Here is a 20,160-nt window from a genome sequence, read left to right on the forward strand (position 1 = left end):
GAGGAAAATAAAAAATTAATAGAACATAAAAATCAATTGACAAATTGTTGAAAAGTTAAAGGTTCAACAGAATGAAAGGCATTTTTGACATTAATCTGGCAACAGCGTTGGCAAGTAACATGAACCGACGTTCACAGCCAGGCATTGCCTCCTCGCTGCAGAAGCACACATTATACTCCACAGTTAGAAAGAAGTAATTGTATTATTTTTCAGTTTTCATTTATATTTTCTTGAGATATTGCATATTGTTTTTAATATAGAATTAAGAGAAATCATAACTGAAAAATATGGAGAAAATACGTTTAAAGGAGCTCGAGGCTCCTTTTAAGAAATGAGACTCTCTAGCGCCACCCTTCACCACGACGGCCGTTGGGGGTACTGCAGCCAACAGTGAAGCCGGCACGGGAGAACGGGGAGAACGTGCATGCAGCGTCATGTGACGTCACATCCACAGCCCAGCGCGGGAAATTCGGGACCGAATTGCAGAACATTTTGCAGCACACAGCCTGTTCAAGGCAAAGGAGAGATACACTAGAGGGCTCATTCTTTTGGGTTTGGAATGCTTCATCTGACATTATTACTAGAAAACTTAAAATGTATACGGATTTTTTTCATAAATCCTGCCACAATCCGGCCTCAAGCTCCTTTAAAAAATCCTCAGGACAAGATACTTTGTTCAATCACTTGAAGGGAAAAGTTTGATAGGAGCCTGGATGTGATATGTCCTCACCAGGCTGGACCTTGAAAGAGTAATTTGAATTTTTGTTGACTTGCCAAGTCCTAACAAACAGAGCATCATATGCCTTTTATGGACCTATGACTGAGCATATATTTGCGTCCTGGCTCCTGTCTCTGGAGTGAGTCAAGTTTTTTCTCATATATTCATTTTTTTCCTGAAATAATTCATATGTTCTTGCTTCTGTCTGAGTTTTGTACCAGTTTTAAAGGGCAGTGCATGTCCTACACAGGAGTGGTGTAACTGTCTCAGTCATTTAACTCCTAGTAACTTTGTCAGCCTTTTAACAGTAGTGTGCTGTTTACTGATGACCATTAATTTAAACCAAAATCCTAATAGTTCAAGATTCATGAGCCCTGTATTACAATGCCACTCTAATGTCTTTATGATAAATATAAGCAGCCAGTAAGATAAGTCAGCATGTTATAAATTATTCTATCTCTAAATTTCTTGTCCATGTAAACATGGACAGAAAAGGCAGGAATGAGGAGAACGTTTTTTTATTAAAAAGAGACCAGTCATTCTCACTATTTCCATTTCATGACAGCATTTTCCGGAGCCCTGCCAAGCAATTACTGTGTTTCATATTCAAAGTGAAGTTTTTTCTGAAATATGAACTGACTCCTTGAAAGTAACTGGCCCTGCTAAATCCTCAAACTTGACAGCATGTGCACTATAAAAGGATCGGAGCAAAGTCTGAACAGCATTATATTATATTATCTGTCAGCCATTGTGCCATTATCTGTGTTGACCACAGTTTCCTAGCAATTAAACATGGTTGTTGAACAGTGAACAGAAGACTTGTCAGTGCTGCTAATCATCATGTTCTCTATCCCTCCCTCACCGTGTCTATCTTTTAATATCACTCTCATTCTTTCCTCTTTAGTGGAGAGTCTGGTGCCGGAAAAACGGAGAACACAAAGAAAGTCATCCAGTATCTGGCTGTTGTGGCCTCTTCTCACAAAGGCAAGAAGGACAGCAGTGCTGTAAGTATCTGTGTGAAAAGAGATCACAATAGTTAGGATCTGTGAGCAAGTTCCCTCACTCTGAAACATGCAAAGGAAACTGCCCCGATTAATCCTGTATATTGCCATTTCCTCCAAATAGCAACAATCAGGAGCACAGTTGGCCTACGTGAGTAAAGGGGAATGCCTGGAGTGTGTTTTTGTGTGTTATGTTTGTGTGTTCCTCCATTAGGTTAGAATTGTGCATGAAGATAGTGTCACTAAGTTTCCCAAACGAAATACAATAATGTTTCTTACACCATTAGTCAAAAAGTTAAATTGTAGTGGTTTTAACATCTACCCAGCATTCCTTGTCATCATCCAGAGGTGATTTAGACCACCCCCTTTGCCAGAATAAAACGTTGGCATATCCTTCCGGTAATCATGGATACTATGGATAGCTTCCAAAAACATTAAGTGATTAGTGTTTACTCTGGCGACTGGGTTGTTCAGGCTGCATGATCATCATTAGAATATAGACACAATACAGTCACCTGTCAGACCTCAAGCTTTCCACGGATGGATTTTCACTCCTACCTCTTGATGGGGTTCATCATGATTATTTTTCTCTGTATCCAAATTTTTGTGGCATCGTTTCACTGCCGGTGGCGACCTTCCCCACAGTGAAAAGATCTTTCACAGATCGACCAGCACAGTGTGAGCATGCTCATTTTCTGATTTTGTTTTTCCAATGCCGGCCACCCCACTTCTTCCACTCATCTTCCTAACTGCTAGAAGCACAGATTTGTGCTTGTATACCATTTATTACACTACATGTTAGCACCATGTGGAGTTAAAAACAGCCATATCTTGGTGCACCTTTTTGACTTTGTTAAAACACTCACTGGGCTCAGAAATCCATTCTAAGCCTGTACAAAAAAATAGTAGTAATAAAAATAGAAACATGAAGAAATGAAGTCATGTAAGATGATGATGTGCTGGTTTTGGGTGTATGCATTAAAATATGAATTTGCCAGTTGTAGTACGGTCCTTTGTCACTGATCCCAAGCGCCCACAGTGTCTTCCAGAGTGAATGCTGCCTATGTACACAGTCCACTCCTCCCATGGGACGTTTGAATAGAAATAGCACTGAGTGAATCTTTTTTTTCTTGCTTTCCTCTGTTCTGTTAAAGGGCTCTCCTACTGCTCATCTATCTTCTAAAGCCCATTATGATGTTATCCAATATATGCTTTTACTGGCCGAGACTGGAGACCTTGCACACTTTGCAGCAAAATCTTTAAGACAATCTCTTGTCACATATGCCTATATCCATGAAGGCAAATTTGGCAACTGACAGTGAATTAAAACTCACAGATAAATTATATTTTGGGGTTTTCAGAATTCAAAAAATTTTTTAATGGATAGTTTTATCCTTCTCTGGAAACCTTAAGGCTTGAAGAGAATTTAAAACTAAATGTTAGGTCTTCAATGGGTTAAGCAATATCTCAAAGTGCAATCCTTCTTTTCATCTGCATCTTTCTTTTTCACTCCATCTTGCTGTGCTGTCTCCTTTTCTTCTTTCTTTTTCCCCAGAGGATTTAGTAAACAGAAAACTCCCCTCTGCTTTGCCAGCTTTGAACTGCAACTCATCACTGGGTCTGTATTTCATGTTTTGATTAAACATTGAGAAAATACTGTCTTTTATTTTAATAATCTAATATTTTTCCCCTCATGGCAACTGCAATTAAGACAATAACGAAAAATTATTAGTGCATTTTTTTCACAGTAAAAATTCTAAAACTGTTTACAAAGAGGAAATGTCCTCTATTAGAGTTAACGGCCCGACAATGTCAAGTTCTGTCTCACTCAAAGAAAAAGGTTTCACATGTTCTGAAACTGAACTCAGAGGTCACAAAAAAGTCGGCATGCATTGAAGTGTATTTCTAACTAATCTTCACATTGATTTTCATATCACCATTAACCATTGAAATGTCCTATTCCTCACCTCTTCATGGTTTTAGCTTGTTTACAAGGTTTCGCAATATCCTACGCGAGAAGGTTTTTGTAGAAGTCTCCAGCACCTGATCAGGAGGCCGTCTGAGAAGAGCCTCTTTGATCAGCTGGATTAGCTCAAGTCAAAGCGACGGAGTGTCCGCCTCAGTTACTGGCCCTCACCCAGCTCCTCTCGCAGCTCCACTGGCGTTGCTTTCATGCTGGAATAACTCAAATCTCCAGACAGTTGTTTGTGAATCTGAATTACTTTAGATTTCCAGCACAGAAGATGATTTTTCTTTCTTTTGGTAATTCACCAAATCAATATTTTGTGTTGGTAACATTCTTTTCTGACTCAGTGTGACCCAACTTTTCCCTGTCTGGTGGAGGATGATGAAAACTGAGTTTATAGGCCATTGTGTTTTTTATATGTATTTTTATATTGATTTCCAGCTTGCCATTTGTTGATTGGTAAGGAGCTAACGCGATACTTTATATTGTGATTTTAATTCCGTCTTTGATAAAGAAACCCTAATTATTTTCTCACATCAGTCATTAATCCCTGGTAAACTCTAACACCCACCTTGAACCCCTCAGCCCTTCTTGACCACACCTGTTTCCCTGCTTAATAGTGATATTTCTGTGTATTAATGTTGTAACTTTAGGGGGAGCTGGAGAAGCAGCTTCTGCAGGCCAATCCCATCATGGAGGCATTTGGAAATGCCAAGACCATCAAAAATGACAACTCTTCTCGATTTGTGAGTTTAAAGATATTATTTTATATAGTTCACTGGTGTTATTTAACATACTTTCCTCATTTACAATTGAATGTTTGTGTTGGAAATCATGGCACTGCTTTCTGTAACATCTACTTTCCTTGTTTCTTTCTCAGGGAAAATTCATCCGCATCAACTTTGATGTGACTGGCTATATTGTTGGAGCAAATATTGAAACTTGTATCCTTATTTGTTTGAACCACTTTTAAAAAACGCCTGGTTTGACTTCTCTGGCTTTTCTGTGAGAAGATCCACTTCTTCACATAGTGTCATCACATCTGCTGCGATCCAGCATTACAATTAGCATGAAAGTTTAGCTTCATATTGAAGTAAATGCACTTCTCTGTTTTTACTTTAGTGTTTTTACAGCTGAAACAGTTATCTTTTTAATGTTGTAGCTTTTTTCAGGTCTTTTTCAAGACAGACATTGTGCTTTCACATAAGTTTACATGCTTTATAATTTCAGAGTAAAGTAAGACGTTTGTGCTCTTTAATGCTTGCACTCAGACCTGCTGGAGAAGTCTCGCTGTATCAGACAGGCAAAGACAGAGAGAGCTTTTCACATATTCTACTACATGATTGCTGGTGTTAAAGAAAAACTCCGTGGTAAGATTGAGATGCATCTAAGGCTACGTTCACACTGCAGTCCTTAATGCTCAATTCCGATTTTGTCCCAATTCCGATTTTTTTGTGTGGCTGTTCACATTATCTTTTAAAATGTGTCCTATATCCGACTCGAGTGTGAACGCATCGCGGCCCAGAACTGACCCGCATGCGCAGAGGCGTGTGATGATGACAATGATGGATTTGCATCCAACAGGTGCCCGTGAACTGCCAATTATCCATCAAGCTCCACAATTATCATGTTAACATTAAATCAGATAGATTTGTCAAGGACGTTTCTCTTGCATCTCTATCATTATGCGGACATGAATTCTCAGAGTTTTGCGGGAGCGGGCGGGAGCGGATGTAAACACTGCGGGCGCGGGCGGGAGTGGAACACACACGTTGCAGGTGCAGCGGTAATGGTCAGAAATGCAGCGGGAGCGGATGTAAACACTGCGGGAGCGGGATGAAGAAAACAGTCCCGCTATAGCAGGGCTCTAGCTCCGCTCCCCGGAGTGTCAGCTCTGCTCTCCGGCGTTCAGCTGGGTTTATCACCTAACACACGGTCCAGCTCGCTGTAAAACGGGCAGGTTATGCGACCACAACCGCTTCGCTGATTTGAATCCTCAGCTTCTTTATTTAGTAATATGCTTAAATTCAGCAGGTTGTCTCGTCTAATCTGAGGTCGTAAGGGGAAAAGAGGTGAGCGCGGGGGAGGAGAGGAGGAGGCGGCCCGGGGACCCCCGCCGTCTCCCGTGTCTCCCCCGCGGCTCGGGGCTCTGCGTGTGACGTCAAAGTCGCATTAATTCCGACCTGCCTGTTCACACTGAGGTCGCATTGCAAAACATCAGACCTGTATCCGATTTAGAACCACATATGGAAGCGACCTGAATCTGATTTGAAAAGATCAGATTCCATGTGACTTGTGCTGTTCACACTGTCATAAACAAATCAGATCTGAGTCACATATGAGCAAAAAATCGGATTTGGGTCACTTGGGAACTGCAGTGTGAACGTAGCCTAAAGAATATGTTTGTATTTCTTTACACACTATGAACATGACAGTCTCAGTAGTAGCATTCTTCAATAACAATGTTTCACACCATCACTGCCATCCAACCCCTTCACATTATTTTATCTGTAATAACAACTTGAGGAAATGGAAGGGGAAGCAGTTTTTACTTCTGTTTGTCATATTTGTTTTAATTTTACAGTGGAAATACATTTCTTTTTGAGGTCATGAGATTGTAGAATGTCCTCACAAACTCACAAAGTGAAAAAACCTGAAAATTATGGCAATTCATGATTATCCAATCAGATTTGAGAATAAGTGCTCTGAACTTATTGGCCGGGTTTCCCAGATCCAACCTCTCTTAAGGATTTAAGAGAGGTTCAAAGAAGGTTTGAACTAAGAGAGAATCCTAAGATACGGGTGTTTCCCAGATGACTTCTTAACACCGTTCTTTAGTTTCGCTCTTTCAGAAGCTCTTTGGAGCAGCTGTCCGGTTCTGAAACCAAATGAATCGATGCCAGGCAAATCGATCACCGATCACTATCAGCGCATTTTCACACGCAGCACTGCTGCCTAACGCACTAATTCCCTGCTGCCTGTGCGTTATAATAAAAAATTAAGATGATAAATATAATTCAATGACCCTTTTTCATCCAAACGGTGTGTTACTCCGTTATTTCTGGCTACAGTGAGGCTTTTTTTCCCCACACACGGAGACCGGGAGTAAACGGGGTGGGCGTGTGTGTGCGTTCAAAAACATGAGCCAAGAGAAGGCGAGTTTCGCAAATCGCAACGTGGAATTACAGCAAACCCTGGTTTTTCGCAGGGGTTATGTTCCAAAAAGAACCCGTGATAAGTGAAATTCTTTTTACAATTATAGAGGGCTTCAGATTGCAGAGATCATCCCCGCCTCGCACGTATTCCTCCTCTTCTGAATGATGCTGCATCCCGAGAAGAGAGAGAAGAAAATAGTTATGGGTCGTTGTCTTCGCTCTTTTTTCTTCTGGGCAAAAAGATTCTTTAATATAAACCGACACCATTGATTATATTTGAGACTGTATGAACGATTCATCAAAGGATCTCGTTCTTCAGCTGCTGCTTCCCTGTCATCACATAGGGGCTCGGGCTCGGGCACGGCGCAGGTGTCCCGGCTGCCTGACAGCCCGGTCCGACAGCACGTCCAGGGGACTGAAGTGCTGACGCACGAATGCGTTCATATAAACAGTTCTGCTTCGCGCACGGTGACGCGGTTGATTTGCAGCGAGAACATGCTGTATAGCAGCCAAATTATCAAATAAATGATATTTGTGCGCATAAAGCATATACAGGAACACACTTGTTATTCCTTATTTTTCTTTTTTTCCCCCTTTGCTGTCACCAATAAATGCTAAACAATATAAATCTAAAGTATAAAATAAATCAAAATTTGTGCGGGGTGCATTGTTTTAATATCTCATTGCTTGGTGTGATATTGATTTGCCTGACGCGGCTGGATCTGTGAGTCTTTGTTCACTAAGATGGTTGGAAAGACTGGGTCAGCAGCATCTTTCATTTCCTTCTTAATGAAAGAGATACTTAAGCTAAGAGCAACTCTGGGAAACGCGATTTTCTTTCACAGGCTCCTTAAGAAGGTTTGAAAGAAGTCTTTCGCTGTTAAGAACTACTTAACTGATCTGGGAAACCCGGCCATTATCTGTTCTGATTTGAATACCATGAATACTGCCCTTAGTGCGCATCCTCTCATGGACCATCACTCATTCAGATCATGCTAATCTGAACAATGTGAAGTAACCCATTCTTTATCTTTGCTTGTTTTCTTATCAGAGGAGCTTCTTCTGGAACCGTTCAGCAACTACCGCTTCCTGAGTGCAGGCCATGTTCAGATCCCTGCCCAGCAGGATGACGAGATGTTTGAGGAGACCATGGAGGCCATGGAAATCATGGGCATCGCCGCGGAAGACAGAATTGGTAACAGGAATAAATTAAGTTTGATATTATCCACGTCTGGTTGACAAGGTTGAGTCTTCTCAGGCAGTTTGAGTTGTGATATAGTTTCCCTGATTACTAATTGTTCCATCTCTCTTTTTTAAGAATTTTGTGCCACTAATGGCCTTTATTGGGAAAGTAGGTGAACAGGAAACATGTAGAGAGGTGGGGGCATGTAGTAAAGAGCAACAGGCCGGAATGTTGCGTAATTAAATCACGTTTGGGTCATAACTGTAATTTGAGGGGGGTGGTATGGAGCCAAATCAAGGCCAAAAGTTTTGCTAATTTGAAAATAAAATTTGAACCTGAAAATTCTTTTTTACAGTTTCAATTTTATTTTTTTCAGTATCAGATCTTTTTTTCATTTTCAAATCTTTTTATTTCAGTTTCAAATCTTTTTTTTTCAGTTTCACGTCTTTTATTCAGTTTCACTTCTTTTTTTCAGTTTCAAATTTTGTTTTCAGGTTCAGACTTTTGGCCCCCATCTGGCGTGGGGGGCGTGGCATCAACTGAGAGGGGCGTGGCATCATGAGTGACAGCAGAACAGAGAAGGCGGGGGACGTTCCTCAGTCATGTTGCCTTCAGGAAACGTAGGTTGCAGAAGTTATCAGTAGAAGTATGATTCAACACTGTATATACACCATATTCACGTGATTGGCAGTGGAAAAAACTGATATTAGTGACACATTTCTGTTTGAAAAGCTGTTTTAGACCGTACTTGGCACCAATCGCAGTATAAAAGCAATAATCTATGCCAGACTGTACAGTTCAACAGCCACACTTTAAAGTTTGACATTTCCCACTTCCACATACTACCAAGTACGGTCTAAAACAGCTTTTTAAACAGAAATGTGTCACTAATATCAGTTTTTTCCACTGCCAATCACGTGAATATGGTGTATATACAGTGTTGAATCATACTTTTACTGATAACTTCTGCAACCTACGTTTCCTGAAGGCAACATGACTGAGGAACGTCCCCCGCCTTCTCTGTTCTGCTGTCACTCATGATGCCACGCCCTCTCAGTTGATGCCACGCCCCCCACGCCAGATCGGGGCCAAAAGTCTGAACCTGAAAAAAAAATTTGAAACTGAAAAAAAAAGATGTGAAACTGAAAAAAAGACGTGAAACTGAAAAAAAAAGATTTGAAACTGAAAAAAATAATTTTCAGGTTCAAATTTTATTTTCAAATTAGCAAAACTTTTGGCCTTGATTTGGATCCATAGGTGGTAGCCGAGCGCTTACAGAGATGGGCTCTGGAGGGCCCAGGTTCAACATCCTGGGTTGGCAACTGTAGTGAACAACTATGGGCCCCTGAGCAAGGCCATAACCCCCTAAATGCTCTTTGGGCACTGGGACAATGGCAGCCCACTGCTCCTAGTGTAACTATGGGTTAAATAAAGATAATTCAATTATATTTAATCTGTTTCCACTGCTGATTTCCAGTGAAGCTGACTGTCTGGTATTTCTGTTGCAGAGATATTGAAGGTGTGCTCCACAGTCATGCAACTGGGAAACATTGAGTTCAAAAAGGAGAGGAACCAGGAGCAGGCCACCATGCCAGACAACACCGGTTAGACCTCTTGACTTTGTCAAAGTGAAAAGTTCCTTAACATGTTGCAATCAAATATCAATAATATGACCATTTACAATGCAATTCAGCTTTTTGAAAGAGAAGTACACATCTCGTCTTGTTTCTCCAGCGGCCCAGAAGGTGTGCCACCTGCAGGGCATCAACGTGACAGACTTTACCCGAGCCATCCTCACCCCTCGTATCAAAGTGGGCAGGGAAGTGGTGCAGAAAGCGCAGACCAAAGAGCAGGTACAAAGGCTGTGTGAAAACATAAGAATAAATGTATAACAAGCATCTTGTAAGTATTAGTTTAAACCTACATTCTACAGCAATTTCTCATTTTGTGTTCCTTTGCATTTGTTAGGCTGATTTTGCGATTGAAGCGCTGGCTAAAGCTATTTTTGAGCGACTGTTCCGCTGGCTCCTAGGAAGAGTAAACAAAGCCCTGGACAAAACCAAACGTCAGGGAGCCTCCTTCCTGGGAATTCTTGATATTGCCGGCTTTGAGATCTTTGAGGTATAGACGTGTTTATCAAAAATATTCAGCTCAAGTATGCTTTGTTTTAAATCTGACAAGGTGAATGCAGTGCACATGATTTGGTTTCTTGCAGGATAACTCCTTTGAACAGCTCTGCATCAACTACACCAACGAGAGGCTACAGCAGCTCTTCAACCACACCATGTTCATCCTGGAGCAGGAGGAATACCAGAGGGAGGGCATCGAGTGGAACTTCATTGACTTCGGTCTGGACCTGCAGCCTTGCATTGAACTCATCGAGAGGCCAGTAAGTATTAGTGACTCATTAAAATCCCAATATCAACCACAGTAACAGGTTTTTCTCTCTACCACAGATATTTTGTTTTGACAAACATATTATAACACATCTTTTCAGTTAAACGGTTACTGTGTTTACTCTGCAGAACAACCCTCCAGGCATCCTGGCTCTGCTGGATGAAGAGTGCTGGTTCCCTAAAGCCACAGACGTCTCTTTTGTGGAGAAACTCATGAACACACAAGGAAACCATGTGAAATTTGCCAAACCTAAGCAACTCAAAGACAAAACTGAGTTCTCCATCCTCCATTATGCTGGCAAAGTGAGTATGAGGAGATTTAAACAATGGGATTTATTTTCTTTTTATTTGAGCAAGATTATTAGAATATTATTGCCTCTGATTGTTGACATCTTATTAAAAATATGTTTGAATAAAGCTCAACTAACACTGATGTTTTGTTTTTAGGTGGACTATAATGCCACAGCCTGGCTGACAAAGAACATGGACCCTCTTAATGACAACGTCACAACGCTGCTCAACAATTCTTCCAGCCAGTTTGTGCAAGATCTATGGAAAGATGGTAAGATATAGCTATCTGTAACTATCTGTATACATTAATGTGTTCACTCTGAAGCAAACACATGCTGTGTTATCGTGTGTGTTAAATATTTCAGCGGACAGAGTGGTAGGACTTGACACTATTGCCAAGATGTCAGATAGCTCCATGCCGAGCGGCTCAAAAACCAAGAAGGGAATGTTCCGCACTGTCGGACAGCTCTACAAGGAGTCTCTGGCAAAACTCATGACCACACTGCACAACACCCAGCCCAACTTCGTAAGATGCATCATCCCAAACCACGAGAAAAGGGTAAAGCTGGTGTCTCTTATGGCAAAGTTCCTTTCAAAATGGCACTTTATAAACTGATGTGTTTATCAGAACATAAAGTAACAATATGATAAATAGTCAATTCTAAGACTGATTTCTATCTAGTTCATTAAATCAATTTTTCTCAGGCAGGGAAGCTGGATGCTTATCTGGTCCTAGAGCAGCTGAGGTGTAACGGCGTGTTGGAGGGAATCCGAATCTGTCGACAAGGTTTCCCCAACCGAATCGTCTTCCAGGAGTTCCGCCAACGGTGAATGTTGCAATGTGTGCTTCCAGTTTAAAATCCATCTAATAATATTTCTGTTTTAAGTGTTACATCTCTTAATTTCTTCACAGTTACGAGATCTTGGCTGCAAATGCTATTCCCAAAGGCTTCATGGATGGCAAGCAAGCCTGCTGCCTCATGGTGAGCAGATATCATTGAAATATCTATACATATTCCTTGGATTGGAGACAAACTGGAGTCACTTCTTTTTCTGCTCTGCCAGATGTAGTTTTTTTCTCTCCCTCTGTCATTGGCAGAGAAGATTTGGCAAACTTTTTATAGGCACAATCCACATACGCAGTTCTGCTGCTCATCCCACTAGTGCATGTTCCTTACAAATGTGGCCCCATTTAAAGGGGAAATAAACAGGCTTTCCAACGGTACAAGATTTATTGCTTTATAAGAAGCATTGTTACAACAAAGTAATAATCGACCAAGCAAATTTAATTCCTTTTTGTGCTGAGTTTAATCATCCTCGGTATGTGTAGATCAAGCATCTAGACTTGGACCCCAACCTATACAGGATTGGACAGAGTAAAATCTTCTTCCGCACTGGAGTGCTTGCCCAGCTGGAGGAGGAGAGGGATCTGAAGATCACAGTGATCATCATTGCTTTCCAGGCTCAAACAAGAGGCTTCCTGGCTAGAAAGTATGAATTTAAAGGGCTTTGCATGTACCCTCTAACAAACTATGGTGTCTGTTACACATCACCCTCCTCATTGTTTTTGCACATCCAGTCTTGTTCTGGTTTTGAACAGTTTTAGCAGTTTCATAACTATACTTTTTCTTCCCCCTTTTTTAATCACCTCACTTTAGAAAACTATACATTCTAAACTATTCCACTATTTCAATTTCGTTTATTTTGTCTTTTTAAAGGGCCTTTGCCAAGAGGCAGCAGCAGCTAACAGCCATGAAAGTGATTCAGAGGAACTGTGCTGCGTACCTCAAACTCAGGAACTGGCAGTGGTGGAGGCTCTTCACAAAGGTTAGCTACACACCAATGCAACATCATCACAGTCCAATATTGTTTGAGGACTTTATTTGTGATTTCTGTTTTTAATCTAAAACTAGAAACAAATAAATTGAAAAATTACAAATATTGCTTTTCCTTTATAATCAAGATGATATTGCCTGCTGTTGTCATTTACAGGTTAAGCCTCTGCTGCAAGTGACCCGGCAAGAGGAGGAGATGAGTCTAAAGGAAGATGAGCTACAGAAAGCCAAAGACGTGGCTACAAAGGTTGAGTCAGAGCTGAAAGAAATCTCTTTGAAACACACGCAGGTAAAGGATGTTATAACATACAAACACAATGTTAAACCTTATTGTTCGTTCTTTTATGGTTACAGATATATAAAACTGTGTTCAGCTACCAATTTTGTGCAGAGGTTGTTAAATTTAGAGGTCTAGATAATTAAACGGACCCTTCATTTCTGTGTACAACAGATTGTAGAAGAGAGAAATGCATTGCAAGAGCAGCTTCAGGCAGAGACAGAGTTATATGCCGAAGCCGAAGAGATGAGGGTCCGTCTGGGAGCCAAGAAGCAGGAGTTGGAGGAGATCCTCCATGAGATGGAAGCGAGGCTGGATGAAGAGGAAGAACGTGCTCAGGGGCTGCTGCTGGACAAAAAGAAGATGCAACAGCAGATGCAGGTCTACAGATCAGGGTCTTGCATTTCCATTTGTTTTTAATGGCTGTTGTAGTTGTAGTTTACTTTTTTTTCCTATGCTCAGCTTTACTTTGACAGATGAAGACATTAAGTGTGTTTTCGTGTTTAGGAACTGGAGGAACATTTAGAAGAAGAGGAGGATGCCCGTCAAAAGCTTCAGCTTGAGAAGGTCGCTTCAGAAGGAAAGATTAAAAAGCTGGACGATGACATTCTGGTGATGGAGGACCAAAACAACAAGCTACTGAAGGTAAGTGTTGGAAATCAGAATTCGTCTTAAAACAAAAACATATACATTTTTCCAGATAAATGGCCCATCTTGTTATGTCTGCAGGAGCGCAAGCTGATGGAGGAAAGAATTGCTGATTTCAGTTCCAGCCTGGCAGAAGAAGAGGAGAAATCTAAGAATCTTACAAAGCTTAAAAATAAACATGAGTCCATGATCTCTGACTTGGAGGGTAATCGTCTTGTATGCATTTTTCAGTATCAATACTTATGTTACATCAGGGCTGTACTCGTACTTTGGAGGAAGATAAATTTGATATGTAAATTTTGGAGGGGTTTCTTTTTTCTGCTCTAGTCCGCTTGAAGAAAGAAGAAAAATCTCGCCAGGAGCTGGATAAAGCTAAGCGCAAGTTAGAAGCAGAGTCAAATGACCTCCAAGAGCAGATAGCTGATCTGCAGGCCCAAATTGCTGACCTCAAGGCTCAACTTGCCAAGAAGGAAGAGGAGTTACAAAATGCCTTGGCCAGGTGACATTAAACTCTGGTTCTGATTACTTTTACAATTGCTAGACACCATCTCCTTCACAAAAGTGCCACTCACAGATTTATTGTAAAGTAATTTATTACTGAACTCAATGCAAAGTCGTGTGAACAATGTATATTCTTTATTTTAATCAAACACCTTCCTTAATTGTTTGCCATCTCAGGCTAGAAGATGAGACTGCCCAGAAAAACAATGCACAGAAGAAGATCAGGGAGCTGGAAGGACACATCTCTGACCTGCAAGAGGACGTGGACTCTGAACGAGCAGCTAGGAACAAGGCAGAGAAGATTAAAAGGGATCTAGGAGAGGAGCTGGAGGCCCTCAAGTCTGAGCTTGAGGATACCCTTGACACCACTGCTACACAGCAGGAGTTACGGTCAGTTCACTTGAATATTCAACAATGCGTCCGAAGGAATATTATGAAGTTAATACATTATTAGACTTCAGCAGATTCATAATTGAACAGAGATAGCCAACAGAGCAATGAGCCAAACAGCATCAATATTCTGCTCCATAACAGAGGTGAAGAGACACCTATAGTACCGCATTTTCTGGACTATAAGCCGCACCTGTATATAAGCCGCATCCGCTCTATTTAAAAAAAAAGATATGCAAGCCGCAGATATTTATGTTGTTAGATTAGATATTTACTACATGTACAGAAGGATTTTGAACTGTAAATGATGTACATGTTTGTACCTAAATAGATCCTTTCCTAACAGTGTCTTTTAACACGGCAGCAACTTTGCTGATTAAAACTGGACAGAACCAAGAGAAAATAACCAGTATTTATTTATCTATTTATCTGTTTGAAATCTGCTTCTACCTACTTCTATCTGCTAAAGAAGAAGTAGCGTATTCTTCTTTGCATTTATTTTGTCTTAGTTTTTATTCTAATTCCGGTTAGAGCGCCCCGAGCGATGGAAGAAAAATCCACAGAATAGCCGCACCTTTGTATAAGCTGCATGGTTCAAAACCTATGAAAAAAGTAGCGGCTTATAGTCCAGAAAATACGGTATATGTGTAAAAAAAAAAAAAAAGAAAGAAAGGGAGCCATTTTCATGGTTTTTCTGTCTTTCTCTAGAGCCAAACGTGAGCAGGAGGTGACACTGCTCAAAAGAGCCATCGAAGATGAGAACCGCACTCATGAGGCTCAGATACAGGAGATGAGACAGAAACACACTCAGGGTGTGGAGGAGCTCACTGAGCAGCTGGAGCAGTCCAAACGAGTAGGCCTGGATTATCTCTTGCATGAACTGCCCCTTTTTTCCCCTTTGCCGTGTGCAGTCTATATTGACGTATTCCCTTCTCTCTGCTGCTCAGGTGAAGACAAACCTTGAGAAGGCGAAACAAGCTCTTGAGAAGGAAGCCTCTGATTTGTCCATTGAGGTTCGCTCCCTGGCTCAGGCCAAACAAGAGGGAGAGCACAAGAGGAAAAAGTTGGAGACTCAGGTGGCAGACTTGCAGTCACGCTTCAGCGACAGCGAGAAGCAAAAAGCTGAGCTGGGGGAGCGCTGCTCCAAGATGACGGTAAATCTCTTTCCACAGATGCATATTCCACACGTTTTAAGAGTTTCATACATGCATGCTAAACATGAGAGTTCTTGAAACGTGATGCGTACCGGTAACTCTGCACAGGTTGAACTGGAGAGTGTGACAAACCTACTGAATGAGGCAGAGGGCAAGAACATAAAGCTGAACAAAGACGTTTCCAGCTTGACCTCTCAACTGCAAGACTCACAGGTAAACTATGAGCTATAACCAATGAAATAACATGAAGGTTTCGGATGGTGATAATTATTATTAGCGACAAGAACTCAGTACAAATGAATATGAATTGCTGCTGACCTTCTGTGCTGCTGCAGGAGCTGCTGGCTGAGGAGACCCGTCAGAAACTGCAGTTCTCAACGAAGTTGCGACAAGCAGAAGATGACAAGAACAGCTTGCAGGAGCAGCTTGAGGAGGAGATGGAGGCCAGAAGGAATGTGGAGAGACATGTGTCCACCCTCAACATCCAGGTCAGGAATTAAACTTAGGCTAGGTCAGGGGTCGGCAACCCGCGGCTCTAGAGCCGCATGCGGCTCTTTAGAGCCACCTTAGTGGCTCCTAGAGCTTTTTCAAAAATGTTTGACCTTTTTTTTCCTTTTTTTTTCTTATTTTTTCCCTTTTTTCCTTTTTTTCTTCCTTTTTCCCTTTCCTTTTTAATCGCGACATTTCAACTTTTTTCTCGAAATTTTGACTTTTTTCTCAACATTTCAACTTTTTTCTCAACATTTCAACTTTTTTCTCGAAATTTTGATTTTTTTCTCGAAATTTTGATTTTTTTCCTCAAAATTTTGACTTTTTTCTCAACATTTCGACTTTTTTCCTCAACATTTCGACTTTTTCTCGACATTTCGACTTTTTTCTCGACATTTCGACTTTTTTCTCGAAGTGCATAATGAAAAAAAAAATCTCCCCCCAGTTATAACTAATATAGAAACATGCAGCATGTGTTGTCTTCATTCTAAGGCTGATACAAGACTTTTTATTTTTTGTGGCTCCAGACACATTTGTTTTTTGCGTTTTTGGTCCAATACAGCTCTTTCAACATTTTGGATTGCCGACCCCTGGGCTAGGTGGTTGTTAACGTAGTGTGCATGTTGGTAGAAGGTGGAGGTTTAAAAGAATGAAAGTATTAAGTGATGTGATGAAAATAATTAAAGGAAGTAAAGGAAGTTTCTCTATAAGCCAAGGAAAAGAAAATTAACTAAAAATGAAACTGAATGTTTGTGTACAGTTATCAGATGCAAAGAAGAAGCTTGATGAAATGTCAGGAAACATTGAGCTCTTGGAAGAGGGCAAGAAACGTCTGCAAAGAGATTTGGAGACAGCCACCACTCAGTTCGACGAAAAAGCTTCAGCATACGACAAATTGGAGAAGACCAAAAACCGTCTGCAGCAGGAGCTGGAGGACACATTAATGGACCTGGACAACCAGCGACAGATTGTATCAAACCTGGAGAAGAAACAGAAGAAGTTTGACCAGGTTAATCATAACATTTTTGAGGATAACAGTAAAGTCATTATTTGCAGTTGTGAAGCCTTACAGGATCAATGCACTTTTTACTTCCTGTTATATTAATTGAAACTGAGCTTGTGACTTTTTCAAAATAGGATGAACCTGTTGAAAATGTCTTTACAGTGAAATAACTTAATTAAAGCATTAATGATTATTTGTGCAATCTGCCCTTTAGATGCTGGCCGAGGAGAAGAGTATCTCCATTAAATATGCAGAGGAGAGAGACCGTGCAGAAGCTGAGGCCAGAGAGAAGGAGACCAAGGCTCTGTCCCTGGCGAGAGCCCTCGACGAAGCTCAAGATGCCAGAGAAGAGCTGGAGAGAACTAGCAAGGCCCTGAGGCTGGAGATGGAGGACCTGGTCAGCTCCAAAGATGATGTGGGAAAAAATGTAAGTGTTTGAACGCCACTCCATCTGCAGATTTGTAGACGCAAAAGTTATTTTGCTGTCCAAACAAATACAGCTTTCCAGTTGATTTGAATTTGTCATACTGGCAGGTACACGAGCTGGAAAAGTCCAAACGAGGCCTGGAGGCCCAGGTAGAAGAGATGAAGACGCAGCTGGAGGAGCTGGAGGATGAGCTGCAGGCTGCAGAGGATGCAAAGTTGCGCCTGGAGGTTAACATGCAGGCTCTGAAAGCCCAGTATGAAAGAGACCTCCAAGGACGGGATGAGATGGGAGAGGAGAAGAAGAGGCAGCTTGTCAAGCAGGTAAGCAAGCATTAAAACCTTGATCCTCCTGCTAAAGGAATGTTTTTTTCAATCAGCATAAAAGAGTGAGAGCAGCAGAAACGATAAACTTAAGAACAATTCACATTGACTGCAGGTCCGTGAGTTGGAGACAGAGTTGGAAGACGAACGAAAACAGAGGACCCTGGCAGCAGCAGCCAAGAAGAAGTTGGAGACAGACATGAAAGATCTGGAAGGACAGACTGAGACAGCCACCAAGGGCCGGGATGAAGCCATCAAGCAGCTTCGCAAACTCCAGGTGAAAATGCAGGACTCAAACCGCATCATTTTGAAGTGCATGCATATTTTTGCTTTATCATGTTATTTAGAACTGTCGTAAAAAAACAGAAACAGAAACAGCACATATACTCACACCAATGTAATCCCAGTCATGTCTAAGGGCCATGGAAATGATCTCTCTGGAGAGACTGAAACATCTCAAGGAAATTCCCTTGTTTCTTCTGTGTGTGTAGAAGCTGAATACAGCTAGCAGCCCTGAAGTCTGAAAATCTGGCATTTAGTTCAAGTCTGTGTGGCAGAGTGAGTTGACTAGGAGTGTAAAAAAAATGAATTAAGGGCCAACAACCCCACCCGGGGACTGGCAGCCCAAAACCTGAAAAACAAATACCATGAACTAAGAATCAAAGAAAAAGGAGCACAGGTTCAGGACTGAGGAGGCGGAGACAGTAGATTCAATAAGAGACGTTTTATTAACAAACAAGCCAAAATAACCAGCTAAAACCTAGGATACTTAAATGGGATTATAAGGGGGGACCCTCCTGCTGAAGGCCAGCTGGGCAGAGCAGGAAAAGAGAGATCAGACGGAGAGAATGAAGAACGGAGGGACACAGACACTGGCTAACTACAGGGATGACTGTACAAACAGATGTAGACAGCAGACACGGAGGGGGTCAACAAACATCTAGTTATTACCACTAAGTGTGTGTTCTTAGCTGGCAGAAAGGACGTGTTTTTTCTCTTTGCGTGTGTCAGAAATTAGACACTTTGAAACAATCGGTATATCACATTTTATTTATCTGCTTTTTCTGATCTTACTAAAGCTCTGCTGTTATTCCATATCCAGTTTCCACTCAAAACTCTGATTTATGCATTTATATCTACTATTTAAAAAAAATATATCAAATTTCTTTCCTCAATACATTTTATTTTCTTATAAATAAATAATAAAAATTGGGCAGCACAGTGGTTTGGTGATGAGCAGTAATGCTTCATAGCAAGAACATTCCTGGTTCAAAGCCCTGCTGCAGCTTTTCTGTGGGCTTTTCTCCTGCACTCTAAAAACATGTACAGCCTGTTTGAGTGCATTTATTTGTATGTGACCCTGTGATGGACTGGGACAGGCTCCAGCTGATCCCTGTGGCCCTAAATAAGAATACGTGGGTAACAGATGGATGGAAAAAAATACTTTACACAGTAAATAAATATCTTTTTTTCTCAGATTTTGATTCTTGATTTACATTTCCTACATTCTACTTATAGAGGAACGTCAAATGCAGGGCAGTGAAGGAGTGGCTTTGTTTGACTTTATGATGGGATTTGTTAGACACCTGTACAAAATACACATACAACTGTGTACCATGTAAGATTATCCAAAAATATTTTTTACTTCAACATTTCTCAGACATCTCTTGCACAGGGGTATTGCTCATGCTTCTTAAGGGTTTACCCTCGTTGTTGCAGTTGCCTTTTAGGGAGCCTTCACTGCAATGTTTGGCTGCATCATCACTCATGCTCAAGTAGTGTACATCTGTTTTTTATTATTATTATCATCATTTATTTGTATTTTTGTTTGGCTTGCTGCCTCCAGGCCCAGATGAAGGACTACCAGAGGGAGCTTGAGGACGCCCGTGCTGCACGGGAGGAGGTCCTGACGACTGCCAAGGAGAGCGAAAGAAAGGCCAAGAGTCTGGAAGCTGAGCTCATCCAGTTGCAGGAGGTATTGCGGTAGATTCATAACAAGGCAGCAACTTCTCTTCAAGCAGAGGCTTCAGAAAATCTGATGAATTTCTAATCCATTTCCAGGAACTGGCTGCAGCTGAAAGAGCAAGAAAGCAGGCAGAAGCTGAGAGAGATGAACTTTCCGATGAGCTGGCGAGCAACTCTTCTGGGAAGTGGGTGGAAGTTTAATGCTCTGATCCGTTGTGAGGTAAATAGAGAAAACAAATGAAGATAAAATTTTTCTGCTGTGCTCAGGTCAGCCTTGGCAGATGAGAAACGTCGGCTTGAAGCTAAGATTTCCCAGCTAGAGGAGGAGCTGGAGGAGGAGCAGAGCAACATGGAGATCCTCAATGACAGGCTGAGGAAGAGCGCACAGCAGGTGACAAGACCGGAAGGCTACTTCATTCATGAAACCGTAAAGCACATTGC

At 41.4% G+C, this 20,160-nt stretch overlaps 1 protein-coding gene across 3 annotated transcripts in view; it reads left to right on the forward strand.

The window, feature by feature from the left end:
- Nucleotides 1-20,160, forward strand: part of myh11a (myosin, heavy chain 11a, smooth muscle) — a 34,960-nt gene that overhangs the window by 11,572 nt on the left and 3,228 nt on the right. For 2 of the 3 annotated variants that reach the window (XM_061722850.1, XM_061722852.1), the window contains exons 5-38: nt 1,623-1,722; nt 1,844-1,870; nt 4,339-4,431; nt 4,566-4,629; nt 4,957-5,055; nt 7,892-8,035; nt 9,532-9,627; nt 9,758-9,876; nt 9,992-10,144; nt 10,239-10,412; nt 10,549-10,722; nt 10,867-10,981; nt 11,076-11,269; nt 11,416-11,537; nt 11,624-11,693; nt 12,041-12,201; nt 12,429-12,537; nt 12,703-12,834; nt 12,997-13,203; nt 13,330-13,467; nt 13,552-13,675; nt 13,798-13,969; nt 14,149-14,361; nt 15,070-15,214; nt 15,309-15,515; nt 15,624-15,728; nt 15,851-16,003; nt 16,765-17,013; nt 17,222-17,434; nt 17,542-17,754; nt 17,870-18,031; nt 19,601-19,729; nt 19,816-19,904; nt 19,987-20,110. In XM_061722850.1, coding sequence (XP_061578834.1) covers nt 1,623-1,722; nt 1,844-1,870; nt 4,339-4,431; nt 4,566-4,629; nt 4,957-5,055; nt 7,892-8,035; nt 9,532-9,627; nt 9,758-9,876; nt 9,992-10,144; nt 10,239-10,412; nt 10,549-10,722; nt 10,867-10,981; nt 11,076-11,269; nt 11,416-11,537; nt 11,624-11,693; nt 12,041-12,201; nt 12,429-12,537; nt 12,703-12,834; nt 12,997-13,203; nt 13,330-13,467; nt 13,552-13,675; nt 13,798-13,969; nt 14,149-14,361; nt 15,070-15,214; nt 15,309-15,515; nt 15,624-15,728; nt 15,851-16,003; nt 16,765-17,013; nt 17,222-17,434; nt 17,542-17,754; nt 17,870-18,031; nt 19,601-19,729; nt 19,816-19,904; nt 19,987-20,110 — 4,789 coding nt within the window. The remainder of the gene's footprint in view (nt 1-1,622; nt 1,723-1,843; nt 1,871-4,338; nt 4,432-4,565; nt 4,630-4,956; nt 5,056-7,891; nt 8,036-9,531; nt 9,628-9,757; nt 9,877-9,991; nt 10,145-10,238; nt 10,413-10,548; nt 10,723-10,866; nt 10,982-11,075; nt 11,270-11,415; nt 11,538-11,623; nt 11,694-12,040; nt 12,202-12,428; nt 12,538-12,702; nt 12,835-12,996; nt 13,204-13,329; nt 13,468-13,551; nt 13,676-13,797; nt 13,970-14,148; nt 14,362-15,069; nt 15,215-15,308; nt 15,516-15,623; nt 15,729-15,850; nt 16,004-16,764; nt 17,014-17,221; nt 17,435-17,541; nt 17,755-17,869; nt 18,032-19,600; nt 19,730-19,815; nt 19,905-19,986; nt 20,111-20,160) is intronic. The other variant, XM_061722851.1, reaches the window with a different exon arrangement.

The sequence above is a fragment of the Cololabis saira genome, chromosome 1, assembly GCF_033807715.1.
Source record: "Cololabis saira isolate AMF1-May2022 chromosome 1, fColSai1.1, whole genome shotgun sequence".
NCBI classification, from domain to species: Eukaryota; Metazoa; Chordata; class Actinopteri; order Beloniformes; family Belonidae; genus Cololabis; species Cololabis saira.